General features: G+C 33.3%; 1 protein-coding gene across 3 annotated transcripts in view; it reads left to right on the forward strand.

The window, feature by feature from the left end:
- The window catches only part of LOC119636479 (silent chromatin protein ESC1-like), a 32,161-nt gene extending 18,854 nt beyond the window's left edge, over window positions 1-13,307 (forward strand). The window contains exons 12-17 of one of the 3 annotated variants that reach the window (XM_038031835.1): window positions 3,649-3,769; window positions 11,583-11,654; window positions 11,717-12,235; window positions 12,302-12,565; window positions 12,816-12,913; window positions 13,002-13,307. In XM_038031835.1, the coding sequence (XP_037887763.1) occupies window positions 3,649-3,769; window positions 11,583-11,654; window positions 11,717-12,235; window positions 12,302-12,565; window positions 12,816-12,913; window positions 13,002-13,184 (1,257 nt within the window). In that variant the 3' untranslated portion in view covers window positions 13,185-13,307. Of the gene's footprint in view, window positions 1-3,648; window positions 3,770-7,444; window positions 8,892-11,582; window positions 11,655-11,716; window positions 12,236-12,301; window positions 12,566-12,815; window positions 12,914-13,001 lie in introns of those variants that run through there. The other 2 variants (XM_038031834.1, XM_038031836.1) reach the window with 2 other exon arrangements.
- The last annotated feature ends 2,126 nt before the right edge of the window (window positions 13,308-15,433 follow it).

The raw sequence follows: 15,433 nt of genomic DNA on the forward strand, positions 1-15,433 counted from the left end.
TGAGAAGATTTTCTTCAATGTAATAATAAATAGTTCAATTTAAGGCAAATTCCATTTAAGGTTGATTTTTCTCTATTAGTCGCGGCCGTTAATGTTGAACAGTTCAAGTCGTTCAAAAAATGAATCTTTTTCCTTCTAAGGCGAATAACTAAAGCTCTTGAATTTTGTGTATGTCAAGAAATGTGTGAATGTGTGCGTTTGTTCATTCAATGAGGGGAGCTAGCTTAGAGACTGTAAGATGCGTTTTACGAAATTTTTTTAAAAATATTGAGATCGCATCCACCTTTGCTTCGATTTATCATAATATACAAATACAATAAATATAAAATCTATGACATGTTATTTGGCTGGACACACTTTTTTCCGCTCCTCCTCGATATAAATCTAAATCAAAGATCTAAGCAAAGATACTCGGGTGCCGCGCGTCTTTAGGATTGCTTCGCTACGAAGAAATTGTGCTCAATTTGAAAGAAATTATATTTTACTCGCCATCGATTCAAAGAGAAGTTCATATCGCATATTTAAACACAAGTTAATCAAGATACAATTCTGCACTGTTTAGTGCTCGTTTAGAGAACGAGTAGTAAAGTAGTAGTGAAGACTTTTGATGAATTTCTATACGTGGAAAAATATGTCATGTTTTTGAATAGTATCCGACTAAAAAATTTCAAAGCCAAGCTAAATTCTAGAGTCCTTGGAAGAGTCTGCTCCTGTGTTTACATCAACAAAATACGGACGGATATTAAGCGTTACTGCACATGCTGGCAATATAAACATCAAGATAATGAATCAGTTCATACACCAGTTGGCCTGATGGCCAATATCGAATTGTTTTTTAATGCGATCTATTCGCCGGTATTAGACTTTTTGGATTAGCTTCACTTCTTAAACTTGAACAAGTGTACACTTGTAAGAGGTTCGCTAAAAATATGAATTGTTGGTGGATTTCGATACTTTTCAATACAAACAGATGTCGAAGCTATTAAACAGAATCGCTAAAGGGTATCTAACTGAACGAAGACTATTGGAATTTTTCAAATTTTTATGTTTTTTGTGTCAGTTCGGGTAGCTCTGAGACTAAACGCGCATATGTTATTTTTTGTGAAAAAATCTTTTCAATAATAGTAAGTTATCGAAGAACTGCTTTAGCCTCTTGTTTACAATTAACTTCTCGTGTCGAAAACCACGATTTTGAATTATGTATTAAATTACTTTCAATAGAAAATTCTTTGCTATTTTATTTACAAGGAAGAGAAACGGAGGAACGGAAGGACATCCCGAATCGTTAAAGTTGGATTAACGCCTGCTGAAACAGAAACTTTGGACTGTTAATGTTAATATCTCAATTTTTTGGAGCGAATTTTAACTAAAGTCTCCTTCGAAAATTATTCTCTATCTTTCTCTAGCCTTCATCTTTCCACAGCAATTCTTAATCCTTAAATGCATAAATTTGTATTTTTAAAATGAAATGAAATAATACTCAGATGAAGCGTCAATAGTGAAGCACATTACAGATAAAGAAATAAGCTATCAAAAATTCTAGTTGCATTCGCACAAGGGGAACAGATTTTTGGTAAAATTTAAATAACAAAAAAAAAACACTATGCACAGATGGCTACATAAAGAGACATGAGCTTTTAAACGCACGATGTAGATTTAATCGCCATGCATTTAAGGATTAAGCGTTTGAGAAATTCGACAGCAGTAGGGGGAATGACATTGCTAAGTGATTGTTAAGCCCTCGCAAACTGCCACTTAGGATCGTCATAGGATGGCCAAATCTACTTTAGTTTCATTTTTAACTTGCACTCCTAGTTTGCTATTAACATTCCCTTGCACGTCTTCGTTACCGCTTTACTACTTTACTATTGAAATCGGAACTTAAGGAAGTACAGTGGGTGTACGAAGAAAACCTATCCAAAGACGTGGGCTTACAAAAAAGGGAACATCGCAATAAAGAAGAGAAAAGAAGACCTCACGCTAGTATCTTGTGTCGAAGAAATTAAAAGATAATTTAGATTTTTAAGCGTAAACTCTTTTTAACAAAAATATATAGCACCTCAGTTATCATTTCTTCTGAATGCTGAGGGCAAACTAATAAAAATAATCCCTTAGAGACAAATGGCTTATTCGCAGATATCTAAAAATTTCTGATCAAATTCTATGAAGTAAGTAGGGATTGTAGATCAGTTACTGAAAAACTTTGCACTGCGCTGTAGAAGTTGTACGGTATTAAGATTTATTTTCCTACGTAGAACAATTGTCATCATGTGAAACATATTGAAGCTCAGTACTGCTATGTAGCATTAGGTCTTTGGATTTTATTTAAACTTTCATTTTTTGACTCTATTTTGCACATCATCTTCTTGCTTAAGGACTTGGCAGACTAATCTCAAATATTTGGTGGTTCCTAACTTTTCAGTATTTATTAGTTATGCCCTACACCACTTGCTGTACACATTAAGATAGTTCGGTCATATGTAACACGCAGAAGGGCTTAAGATATACCCACCTTTTATTATGCCGATCGACTCAGAATCATAATCTGAATTGTCCTAAGTCTGTCTGCCCGTATATCCGTCTGTCCGTCTAATGTCTGTCCATGAAAGTTTAGGTTCAGGCTAGAGGTCACAATTTTTGAGATATTTTGATAAAATTTCGTGTTTCGACCCAAAGACTTGCGCTATTGAAAATCGTTCGGATTGGCCCACTTTTCGAACACTTCCCATATGACGCTATATTCTGAAAATTAGTTATATGGAAAAAAATTGCAACTTTCAGAATTTCTCGGCAAAAGTGGCTAAGTAGTAGGTTTGGATCGGTCCATTTTTTCTACCTCTTCCTATCCATCTATCCTAATTTCTTTTAAAAGTGCCTAAGTAGTAGTATTTTGGCATTCTGAATTGGTCTGAAAACTTTGGTTCGGCTGAGACAATTTTTGAAACTCCTCTCATGTAACGAAAAGGGAAGTTAATACGACAAAAAGGTATAATTTTGAATGCTTCATGATGAAAATTATATGATAATAGTAATTTAACTTAAAGAGAGGAACTATACCAAACTTGGACCATTCCGGCCTATTTTTGGATCCAACCGTAATAAAGATTCTGACGAAAATTGATCCTTGATGGTTAACCTTTAATAGTAATTTCATATAAAAATAAGAATTGTGTTAGACAATGTGGTGTAAGGTATTTAATGGTTGGTCTTGCTCCACTATAATCTTCTTACTTGTTTCATTAAAAGTTCTTTTACGATTAGAGTGCTTGGTAGAAATACTATTACTATTATTATTAATAATAATAAATTTTTTTATACTACCACCTTGAACTATCGGTTCTATTTTAGAAAAGAAACATAGATGTGGAGTCTGGTAGTTTTAACTAAGTAATATATTGAATTCATATTGCTTTGTGCAGTTGATTGAAAATAATCTCTAAACTTTGGAAAATATGAGAAAATGTTCTTAACGTGGAATAGACATATTTCTTGTGATGACCCTGAACATTATGTATTTTTGAGCTTGTAGTGTGTATTTAATTTCTTTTATAAACAACAAGTGTCACTACATTTTCTAAAATTATATGACACGCATAAAGGACTTAGTTAAAGAACTATTGAAAACTATTAAAATATTCTCTTACTTAGCTGGGTAAAACCGCCGAACAATATCGTGACGATGATAAATTGAGAGATATTTTAAACTATCGTCAACTCTTGATGCTATTTAATGCCGAAGAACTCGAAAGTCAATTGTTAAGTGACCAAGGTAAGCGTGAATGCAGGTTATATGTCAAAGAACTTAAAATTTTGAAAATTTTAAAATTAAAAAAAAATCAATACAAAAAACATTGTTTTTTTTTTTTTTTTAACAAATATTTTATGTACGTACCTAAGTAAAAGTTAGTGACTCGATGTTGTGGCTTTTTCAATATATATATATATATATTGTTTTGGTTTTTCATTTATTTATGTTATTGTTGTACATTTCTTATTTCAATTACACGCACGCAATCTTATGCTTGTTCGTTGCTATTCTTCTTTTCTGTTCAAATTTGTCTTCAAAGAGTTTTTAAACGTTTTCTGTGTTTTATTTCAAAAAGCCTGAACTTTTCTTACATCGCGCACTGTACTCAATCAATGTGTATGTGTATGCGCGTGGAAGAGAATATTTGCATTTTAAATAAATAATAAAGTTTGCTTTTGTTTTCTCAATAGGCCCTAGACCTTAACCTTGTTTCGTTTGTTTTTTTAAAAAATTCCCGTAGTTGCTGTTATTATTGTTTTGTCTTCTCTTACTTTCCAAGCATTATTATAGTGTTAGTCCTTTGTTTTAATAGTTACTCGCCAGTCACTCGCCATTCACAGCTAGTTAATTAGTTAGTTAGTTAGCTTTTGTTTGCTCACCTTAACAGTTCGTATGGCTTATTACTTAGCTTGTCGGCTTGTCGGATAGCGTTATGCTGTTTCTATAAAATTTTTTGTGAGAGTGTGCGAAATTTCCATCCAAGTTTTTTATGAAAAAACTATAGCTATTGTTAAGTAATCGATACTCGCTTGTTGAAACAAAATTTCTTTTCTTCAAACAATTTCTTTTAAATCACACAAACAAACAAATTTTAAATTATGGAAAGTCGTCAATATTTGAACGGCATTTTAAATAATATCGATGATATATTTGGTAAGCTCTTCTTTTTATTTTCTCCTTATGTGTGAAATTTAAATTAAATTGAAAAACTAATTTAAATAATTATACGAAAATTTGGAAAAATTAATAATACATCGTCCGAATCTTGAGTAATCAATACCTTAAACAATTGCATAGAGAAGGCAAGGTAAGGGTGTCAAGTGGCTAACTTTAGTGTTTCGATGATGTGGGAACCATTTTATGGAGAACTGGATTTTTAACAGTCACGGCAAAGCTTATTCGTCTGTGAACTTAGAAGCATATGCAGCATGAAGTTAAGCCAACAAAAATTCAATACAAATTTCCTAACTATCAGTTCACGACACTCATAAGCAATACAGTAAAAAGAAATATTCCACGATAAAATTTAAAAAAATCTTTTCGCTTTGTCGATTTATGCATGGAGCATAGAAATCAAGTGGGCCAAAGTTATTTCTGTAACGCCTTTTTCACAATAAGGCGTTATATGGGAAGCGATCGAGAAAGTGACCTGATTACGTAATAGCCTTCGTCTTTGGACCAAAACACTATATTCCATCCAAATATTTCAGAAATTTTCAGTTGCAGTTCTGAGCACAAAAACTGACAGATGGACAGATGGACAGACAAGCTTAGATCGATATAAAAAGTAACTGGGAAAGTAATTTTGACTTGATAGGTATATTTTCTAAATCCTTCTTGGTCAAGTGCTTTTGGATCAAGTTTGTCTGGGTTTATCTCAAGCCCTTGTCGTTGTTGAATACTTAATCCACTCTCTTATCGCAAATGGTGTAGGGTACATATATCTCAAGTGTGGGAGCAATTTTGTATCGATTATTCTACCAAGCTCGAAAAGCACTTCTATGTCTGTTTGACTCGACAGATGGTTCCTCCTGAATAATGACGAGCAATGGAAAATGATTGTATTAAGTAAGGCATCTTAATGTACTACTGCATCACTAAACAGTGTAGATTTGACCATAAAACCAAATATCCGTGAGGCCTTTTCCTTTTTGGGAAATCAACTGGATGTGGTATGATGTGTTACAACCAAGCAAAACTATAAGCCACACTTAAGCCATTGAGAAATGTACGGGACTTAGCAAAAATCATAACATTGAGATTTTTTAATATTATGACTCAGGGCCCAAAAATTCGCCTTCGAATAAGAAAATCGCATCCTCCACGCTGCGTTCTTTAACTATTGTTTCTTATTATTATTAACACTGCTTAACTTATTGTCTTATTTCATTGGCTACGTGGACAGCTTTAAAAGGCCAATTGTCTCTTTGACAGTGAATTCACATTCTATCATAAAGAAGGAAAATTTCATATTTCGGTCTCATTTAAAGGCTTATTTTACATGAGAGCCCTGTTATAAAAGCGGATTAAAAAAATGATATGAATATTAAGAGATTTTTGTCATGAAATTTCGAAGGTTACCATATTTTTGATGCAATGCCCTATCATAATCGGGCATCCTAATAAAGATAAAAAACGGGCTAATTCTATGTTTTAGGACAACTTTGCACTTTACAGTAGCTCATAGGGCTGTGGTGAAGGATAATGACACTAACGTACAAAACTATTGCTAGAGCATTCAGTTATGTTCTGGAACTGTTTTAATATAATCTCATGACATGCTCGTCAATAACTTCCATGTTTTAAAATTCATGCAAGGCTTAATATTAGCTTTTATAAATATTTGACTGATGAAGCTAATCTTTAATTTCATGCTCGAAAGCTTTCTTTTCCTTTTAGTACCTACAGAAAACCTTCTTCAGATATTCAAATTATGACTTCGAACAGCGTAGTATGAACGAGCTCCGATAAGCTAATGCTTAGGTAACGTTGGGCTTGCTAAATAATCGCAGTGGATTTTCGTGTATTTGAATCTCAACAGTCTGCTTTTTTGCGTAGACTTTATATGAACAATGTTATGGATAATAGGTTTTAAATTTTTTTTATAATTGAGCGAAAATATTTAAAAATTTATTCTTTTAAATGGATGAGATACCTTGATCAACATGTCTACCAGTCTATGAACGGTAATTTATAAGAGGTATTAGGTATCGGTTTATAGTTTCTTACAAATATTTGCCAAAGTCAGTATGAATGCTTATTTATAGTTAGCCAATTGACACACTTTCATATTTTGGGGAAATATTTTTCATATTTTATTTATTCGCTTGAGGCGACAAGCATTAAAGATTCGCTATAAAACGAACTCGATAACTCTCTTTAATATTAATTTTGACTTTCCATGCACTCACGTATTCGTGTTTCATTATTTATGTTATGCTTAAGTGTGAATGTGCACGTATATTTCTTTAAATGTTTAAAATGATATTTTCTTTCAAATGAAAATTGTTAATAATCTACGTTAAATCATTTGCTTCTTTTTTCCTTTCTCCTTGTATACGTTTAATTGTCTATTTGTCTTTTAAGGTACTTAAGTATACTACTAGGTCTGAGAGAAAGGTGTCGTTTGTTTTGAAATAATGTGCTAAGTACATAATTTGTGTGTGAATGTCTATACGTGTGTGTATGTGTGGGTATATTGCAATCCAAACCAAACAAGCCAACCAAATTGATTTAAAAACTTGTTAAATAACCACAAAAAAAAAAAAAAAAAAAAAAAAAAAAGAAGAAACGTTTGAAATTAACTTTTAATGCCTTTTCCGCACTTCTCCCTCAAATTCCAACTCTTCTCGCACAAACAATCGTACCTGTAAATGAAAAACTTCTAAAACAAATAAAAACCCGCGTCTACTTTAGTCCCTCACGACTTCCACAGTTCGCGACGTTCGTTAGAAGACGAAGATGTTGCTCAAATCCTTGATCGTTGTTTCGATGTCATTCAGGATTCACGTAAAGTGTGGAGTGGTTCGAATGCCTCAGCCTTATCGCAAAGGAAGCCGTTAAGTGGCGCGTCATCAATGCAATTGATCATCACCAGCTATTTAAGTCGCTTCCTAAAAGCTTCGGTATACGAGAAAATTAAACGGCGCCAAACTCGTTTAGATCACAATCTATTTGACGTAATATGGCCGGCTTTGCGTAAAACGTCGAAAGAACGCTTGCTAGAGGAAGATATTAATTGCGGTGTTGTAGCCCCCGATTTCGACATCTACGTAGTTTTCCAAGAATTTATGGTGCCATTAATCAAAGATATGCAATGCATGGCTGTCAACTCAGATTTTAAGCCACATCCTCGCATCGCTTATTTTCCCATCGAGGATGGTGAACGTTTAAATACCGCCCGCTTTCTGTTCGATAATGAGACCAATTTAGTAATTCGATGTACTGTTGAGTGTTCACGTAATTTGGATAATTATGAGTTGCCTTTAAATCTTACTGTCGGTCAAATCGAACAGGTCGAGAGATGTATTATGAGTAAATTATTTAATGAAGAATTTGTAAAGATTGCGCAAGAACCAGAAGCGGGCAATTATTACACCTTAACTGAAGTATTGGAGGAGAATTCGGACGTCTATCAAATACTTGAGGAATATGGTCTTCTAATACCCTTTCTCGACACCAGAGATGTTATACAAGCTGCTGAATGTAACGTATTTCATGGTCATCTATGGCCCTACGGACGAGGTGTATACATAAGCGCTTCCAATCGTCTAGCTTTATGGTTAAACTGTCAGGAGCATTTACGAGTTATAGCTACATCTACGTTGACGGATCCCAACGATATGGGTTCAGTGTATACACGTATTGGACGTACTATCACTTATCTGGAGCAACGATTACATTTTAAAGAAAGCTTTCTACTTGGATACTTGCAAGCTCGTCCCTCTTATCTCGGCACCGGACTCAAAATAACTACTATTCTAAGCTTACCAAATCTTATGAAGGAAATGGATAATTTACGTCACTTGTGCGCAGTGCGTGGCCTGCACTTAACCACTGCTAATTGTAATAATCAAATTCAAGTTTGTTTGATTAATATGCGATCGCTGGGCGCTATGGAATATGAAATCTTCCAGGATTACTGCACTGCCGTCACCAATATTCTCTCACTGGAGAAGGATATGTCTCTTAGCAATTCCAAGCATATCGCTTTAATGTTGCTTAAGATATTTCGTCGTAAGAAAACCAGCGGAATTGAAACGTAGTAATTAATCAAGTTCAAGTTCAAGTTTAAAACTCAATCACGCATACACACACACTTGCTCCGATTATTGTATATAGAAAACCACCAATATGCTGCTCCTTACCCGTTATTCACACTTCCAGATTGTATAATACAGTTGCTGATCAAATTAAACTTAGTGTGTGGAGAGAATTTCAATTTTAAATATTTTCGTTCATTTTTAAAGTGTTTTTTTTTTTTTTTTTTTTTCATTTCATCCCCTTTCTGGGATTATGTAATTGTTTTTGCTTTAGCTAAATCATCATAAAATCCGAATAATTGAATCGAATTTCGTAAGTTCATTTGTATTATTATTAATTTTTTAAAGTAAAAAATATTGTTTAATTTATTAGTTTGTTGTGATGTGTAAAAGACTTATGGTTTAGTTGCTGAAAATTCTTTGTCCTTTTGTTTTTAAGTTATAATGTGCGTATTAGAATAATATATTTTTCATCCATGAGTATACACAATGTTATCTTTTTCTTTTTTTTTAATTGAAAATTTAATAAGCGATTTCATCTTTCATGATTACGTTAATCACTTACGAGATGAAAAGGAATTTATTTTAGACTATCGTAATTAACGCGTCTCATCGAAGAAGAATAATATCAGAGTGTAAGTGTTGCCAATAGGTCAGAGAGTAGGAGGTAGGTTAAATTAAAATGCCATTGAGAAGAAGGCGATTGTTCTTCTCAGCCCTTACAATATCGTAAAACAAACGTAAAGTAAAATTGAAGAGCTATTTAAAAGGGAGTTAATCCTCTTGCAGCAAATCTTAGCGAGTTTTGGACATTATTGACGATGAAAATTGAATTAAAAATCTTGTGAAAAACAAGGGTGTGACTCATGCGACCTTTTTCTAATCTGGAGTTGTAAAATTAAGCTGCACATTAATAAGCTAAGATAAAGCGAGAAATCCTGTGTGGCTGTGAACTTTATGAAGTTGTAAAAGTCATAAATCAGTGATAATTTAATGATTTAGCCGAGAAAATTGGTTGCAGCTTTAGAACGTACCGTAAAGCAAAGTATGGATGATCAAGTAGATAATTTGTTTAAGATGCTTAACATTTTAGTAAACTTTGCTTATTGCAGAAATCGATGATCAATGAAGTAAAAAGCAAATGCAAATATCATAGTTGACCGCGACCTACCTTTAAGTATCCTGCAGCACTTGCACGTAGTTATTCATATAAGAAGTGGTTGAAGAAGGATTCCTTCGCTCTATGCACAGAGACCGAAAAATTGGACCGATCCAAACCATTTTCATTAGCATTCGTCTTTGGGTCAAAATACGCCACTGTACCAAATTTCATCAAAATATCTCAATAATTGCGACCTTTAGCCTGAGCACAAATTTACATGGACAAACGTCACACAGACAGATGGACAGACAGGCTTAGATCAATTCAAATTATGATTCTGAATCGATCGGTATAATAAAAGGAGGGCCTATATTAAGACATTTTGCATGTTACACTAGTGTCCGCACTAGTTTGAAATAAATTTGAAAGACATGGATCTATTTCTTGGCCTCGATTGCATTTAAGATTTCTCATGAAGTGGAGAAGAGGAAAAAGTTTTAGATTTTAATATATTGTAAGGAAAATTGGTCGATAGCAGCAATTTAGCAAAGACATTAAACGAATTTGGACCACTTAAGTCTATTTTTTAGACCCTAACATATATAAGGCTTATCATGAAGAGCAAGTTCTTATATAGAGAGAAAGTGTGATTTCTAGTTTGTCATGATGGAAACTGAAAAATAATAAAATTTTTAGGAAATAAATGTATTTATTAAATTTGGATCCTGCCATGTGCAGTTTTGGGTATCCTCTAGTATATGGGCTTTCATGGTAATTTATGAGTAATGGCTAATCATAAAAGAGAAGTTCCTTCGTTTATGCTGCACTATAAGCGTGTCTCTTGGGCAATTTGACAACATTCACGGTCAGGGGAATTTTTTCCATAGACATTACAGAAACGGGCAGATAGTAAGAGATGGTTTAGAATTTAAAGCTGATTAAGAAAATATATACATGATGGGGTTCCGAGCCTTCCTTTTGGGCGTTTGCAAAGCATTGGCAAGATGAATATAAAAAAATGGGAACCTTGAACAAATCTTAAATAAAATAAAGATATTATGAACTTACCGTGAATGAAAACCTTTCCAAAAATGGTTTTATATATACTTTTAAAAATGCAAAGCAAGAATGATCTTGATCCATATGCCGAACGCTACAATTACCAAAATGTTGTCATCCTTTTTCAAAATATATTTGCCGAAATACATTCGGGCCAATGATTATAGAAAATCTTACGAACTTAAGAAACTTCCAATCGCTCCTTGCTCTTCATGCTGGCGTAGATTTGTTTAGTATGAAAAAATCTTCTTGTCTTGTCTTCTTTTAATCATTCAAGAAGAAACGCGTGCTTGTTATTAAACTCAACTGAAATGAATCCTGAAATTTATGATTTGGATCTTCTTTCAAAAATTTCTCTATTCAGCAGATTTCATCTCGTTAATAGGTGAAAGTGAACAAAATTGAAATAATTAATATCAAGTGATAATTACGATCTATCTGTACTATCCTAACAGTTTTGGCTCTCACTTCGTTATATCTTTTACTTTTTTTAATTTACTTAACTTATTTAAAAGATTCATTTACTACATTTTTGCTTCTTGTGGCTTCACAGCTTTTTAGAGAAGTTTACCAATTATTGATATATTTTCGTTTTTATGGAAAACTAATATATCGTTACCTGCCTTTACAGGTCAAATAGAAAATCACAGTTTTGAAAATAATCCACTCTTTAAAACCGAGCAGGGGAAATATTTAGCAGACAGTAAGTTGAAAACAAATGAACTTGAGCTTTTTGTTAATGTTTTAATGAATATCATCCATTAGCTTTGGCGGAACCATTGATTAAAGCTTTAACACAAATAGTAAACAAACGTCCTGCCGATCCTTTACTTTATTTAACAAATTACTTACAAAGCTATGTGAAAACACGTAATAGTAATGGGAGAACCATAACTACTACACAGGCAGCGGTGCATACTGGCAGTGGTGTGTCACATGTTGCACGAAATGAATCATCGATTGAAAAACAAAATGGCAATGCTTTTATGAACGGAATAGATGGTGATGCCGCTGGCAATCATCTGATGGAAAATTTAGAAGAAACTGAAGCAGACGATACCAAGAAAATGGAAGAACGCGATGAACATGGCCAGAGTAGATTGCATTTTGCTTGTGCTCGCAGCAATCGCAAGGGGGCTCTTATAAATTTAATCGAAGAATCCTTAATCGATATAACATATCGCGATGAATTATATCGCACTGCTAGAGACGTATCATTGCAAGCAAATCAACTGGGTAACGCCAAAGAAATCGATCGTTATGTATTTTCTTTAGCAGTCGTAGGTAAATTTAATATTGAACGCTTTTTCTTTACCTTATTATATAATTGTTTTGATTTGACTTTTGTAGGTGACGTTAAGCCATTTGAGCATTTAGCCGTATCGGGTTATGATCATATTATCGATATATACGATGACAATGACGCCTCCATTATCGATGTGGCCGAGCAACGAGGCAACACACAGATAGCAACATTTTTGCGGGCATTACGTTCGATGGAAGAATTGCGGGAAGAATTACATCAAATGATACGAGATAATCGTGTGGAACGTGTTAAAGAAATTGTCGATGTCCCGAACGGCAAATGGTTCATAAAAGCTAAAAATTATTATGGTACCGTTATATACCGTCAATAATGCATAGTCTATATAATAGCTGGGAAAGTAATTTCGTGCAAGGCAGCAATTGCTGCTTTCGAAATACGCTAAGCTTTACATTACTTTTCCTTACCCGACGTCTTGTTCTATTTTTTTTCTTTAATTTCTTTCCTTGTGGCTATTTTGGCAAAATTTTGCGAAATTACTTTTCAAACGACCAAATAATTTCGATAACAGTTAAAAGCACTTTTCCTCTATTTCTTTAGGTCGGACTGCTCTGCATATAGCCATTTTAAAAGAATCAGTAGAAATTGTTGAACATTTCGTAGATATCTGCCCGGAATCGTTAAAAATAGGCGATAATGTAAGTTTCCTTTCTTAAAGAAAAAAAAAAAAAAAAAAACTAAAAACAATATTTAAAATTTCCTCATACTTTTCTTTCTATACAACAGTTAGAGCGTTCGCCATTACACTATGCCATGGGTACAAGTACTATTGAGAGCATTAGTCGTATACTAATACAGAATGGAGCTAAACGTACTTGCAAAGATTTAAAGGGACGCCAGCCGAGTTATTATTTCATGAACAAAGCCGATGTATTGCGTTTGCAAGAGGAAGAAGATGAAAATCGTTAAAGGACTTTTTCATTTGTTATTTATTTGTTTTAAATTTCGATTTCACGATATTGATCTCAAGTGTGAAGCGTAGTGTCAAATATTATCATTGTAAGAGCACAAATTTTTATAAATGAATTTGAAAATATTTTATGAACAAGTTTTTTTTTAATTTGTTTGTTGTCAATAACAACAAAAAGAAATGAATGCACCTACACTGTAACAAATCTTTACGAATTTATTGTAATTTTATAAATGTAGTTCCCTAAGTTATCACAAGCAACGTTTAAGTGAATAAATTGTTATTATAAGTGAAAAAATAAAAAACAAAAAAAAATTTCAATTTTTTTGAATTCAATGTTATTCATATACCTGCTCTCTTATACACATATTTCGTCAACTGCTTAGGGGAAATTCCTTTTATGAGTGGAAATGGCGGCCGTCAGGAATCATTACAATGAAGATACGGCAAGATGCTATGCCGCATAGTTGCTGCAACGGTAAGGTAGGTCCAAGCACTTATTATAAAAATACGTTGCACGTAATTCTTTGGTCCAAAATTAGAAAACAAAAATTTGTGAGTTCTCTATATTTACTTTAACGCTAGAGCTGCGGAGTGCGTCAACTTGACCCTTTTCAACTAAGCAGTATTGAAAATTATTATTGTCAGTTATATAAGTTTGCAAAAATTTGTTGGCGACTTTTATTTGTATGAAAGGACCTTTAAAGAGTTTTAATCAATTTTCTTCGGCCTGGGCGAATTTCCGGAATGCCTTTGCCCTGTTAAATGACCACTATTGGAAATCATAATACGGGAACTATTTAACGAACTTATAGATGGTTCTTTCGGGAAATTTTCTTGATCCTGGGTAGAACCTTTTTAGGAGTATCCTCACACATAATTGAAAAAAAATAATGAAAAAATTGTCAGTTTGTTTTGGAAACTACTTCAGTTTATTATCTATTGTACTGGAGTGTGTGAGACACACATCTTAACTTAACTTATTTAATCGATGAAAAATCCGTGTGCCAAAGTTTAGTTTCCTATTTTCATTTTTATAAACTACACCACTTGTGGTAAACGGAATATTATGTTTGTGCCGACGTACGTAACGCACTTAACATAATCCAGCTTTTATTAAACCGATCGGTTCAGAATCATTTTCTAAATCTGTCCAAGGCTGTCTATCATGTATATCTGTGTTCAAGGTTTCAATTTTTGAAATATTTTGATGAAATTTGTGCAAAGACGTATTCTGCCCCAAGGATGAACGCTGAAAACATCCCCATATAATGCATTGTTTTGAAAAAATATTTCAATTTTCAAACTTACTCGACAAAGATAGCTAAATAATAGTATTTCATCATTCTAAATTGGTGCGAAAACTTTGGACTGGCTGGAGCCATTTTTTGAATTCTCCCAGCAAAACGAAAACTGAAGTTCATGCGGGAAAAAAGCATAATTTTCAATGCTTCACGATGAAAATGATATCATGATACTAGTTTAACAGGGAAAAATTATTTATACCCAATTTAGTCCATTTCGCTCTATTTTTTGGATCCTATCTTACGTAAGGATTTTCATGAAAATTGATACTTTGTAGGGCAGAAATTGATCCATAATAGTAATTTCATATAAAAATAAGAATTGTGTTAGATAATGCGGTGTAGAGTAAGTATTTAATGGTCGGCCTTGTCTGACTATAATGTTCTTATTTGTTTCGGCTATGATGATTGCATAAAACCGGACGTTAAGTTCTCGCCTTCCACTCCGGAATAAATACCTACCATAAGTATCCCGAAAACTTGTCCAGACCAAAGAAAATTAATTGTATCTACTTAATGCTCTTTCCCTACAAATAAAAGTCACCAAGAAGTTTTTGAAACCTTACGTTCCTTGTAATCAAGAAAGATTGTCTATAGCTTTAACGTCAAATTAAGTTCGTATCCAGAATAGGTTCGAGATTTACTTGCCTTGACATGCTTCTTTTTTTTTTCTACAGTACTTACGTACAGTTTAAATTTCATAAACGATCAGATTCGCATCAGAATACTTTTAGATATCTTGCTTTATAATATAACTTTTGATGGCCCATTTAAAAATTCTTCTTTTCTTTATTACCAGCAGTGATAATAAGCTGTAAACCTTATCACTAAAATGCTTCTGTTCATTATTAAGAAAGCAACCGATAAGGACAGACAGATATATATTTTGATTAGATACATTAGTGTTAATGTTAGTTTATGAGACATAACAGTACAGTAAAAAA

Source organism: Glossina fuscipes, unplaced genomic scaffold, assembly GCF_014805625.2.
Source record: "Glossina fuscipes isolate IAEA_lab_2018 unplaced genomic scaffold, Yale_Gfus_2 28, whole genome shotgun sequence".
In the NCBI taxonomy this organism is placed as follows: Eukaryota; Metazoa; Arthropoda; class Insecta; order Diptera; family Glossinidae; genus Glossina; species Glossina fuscipes.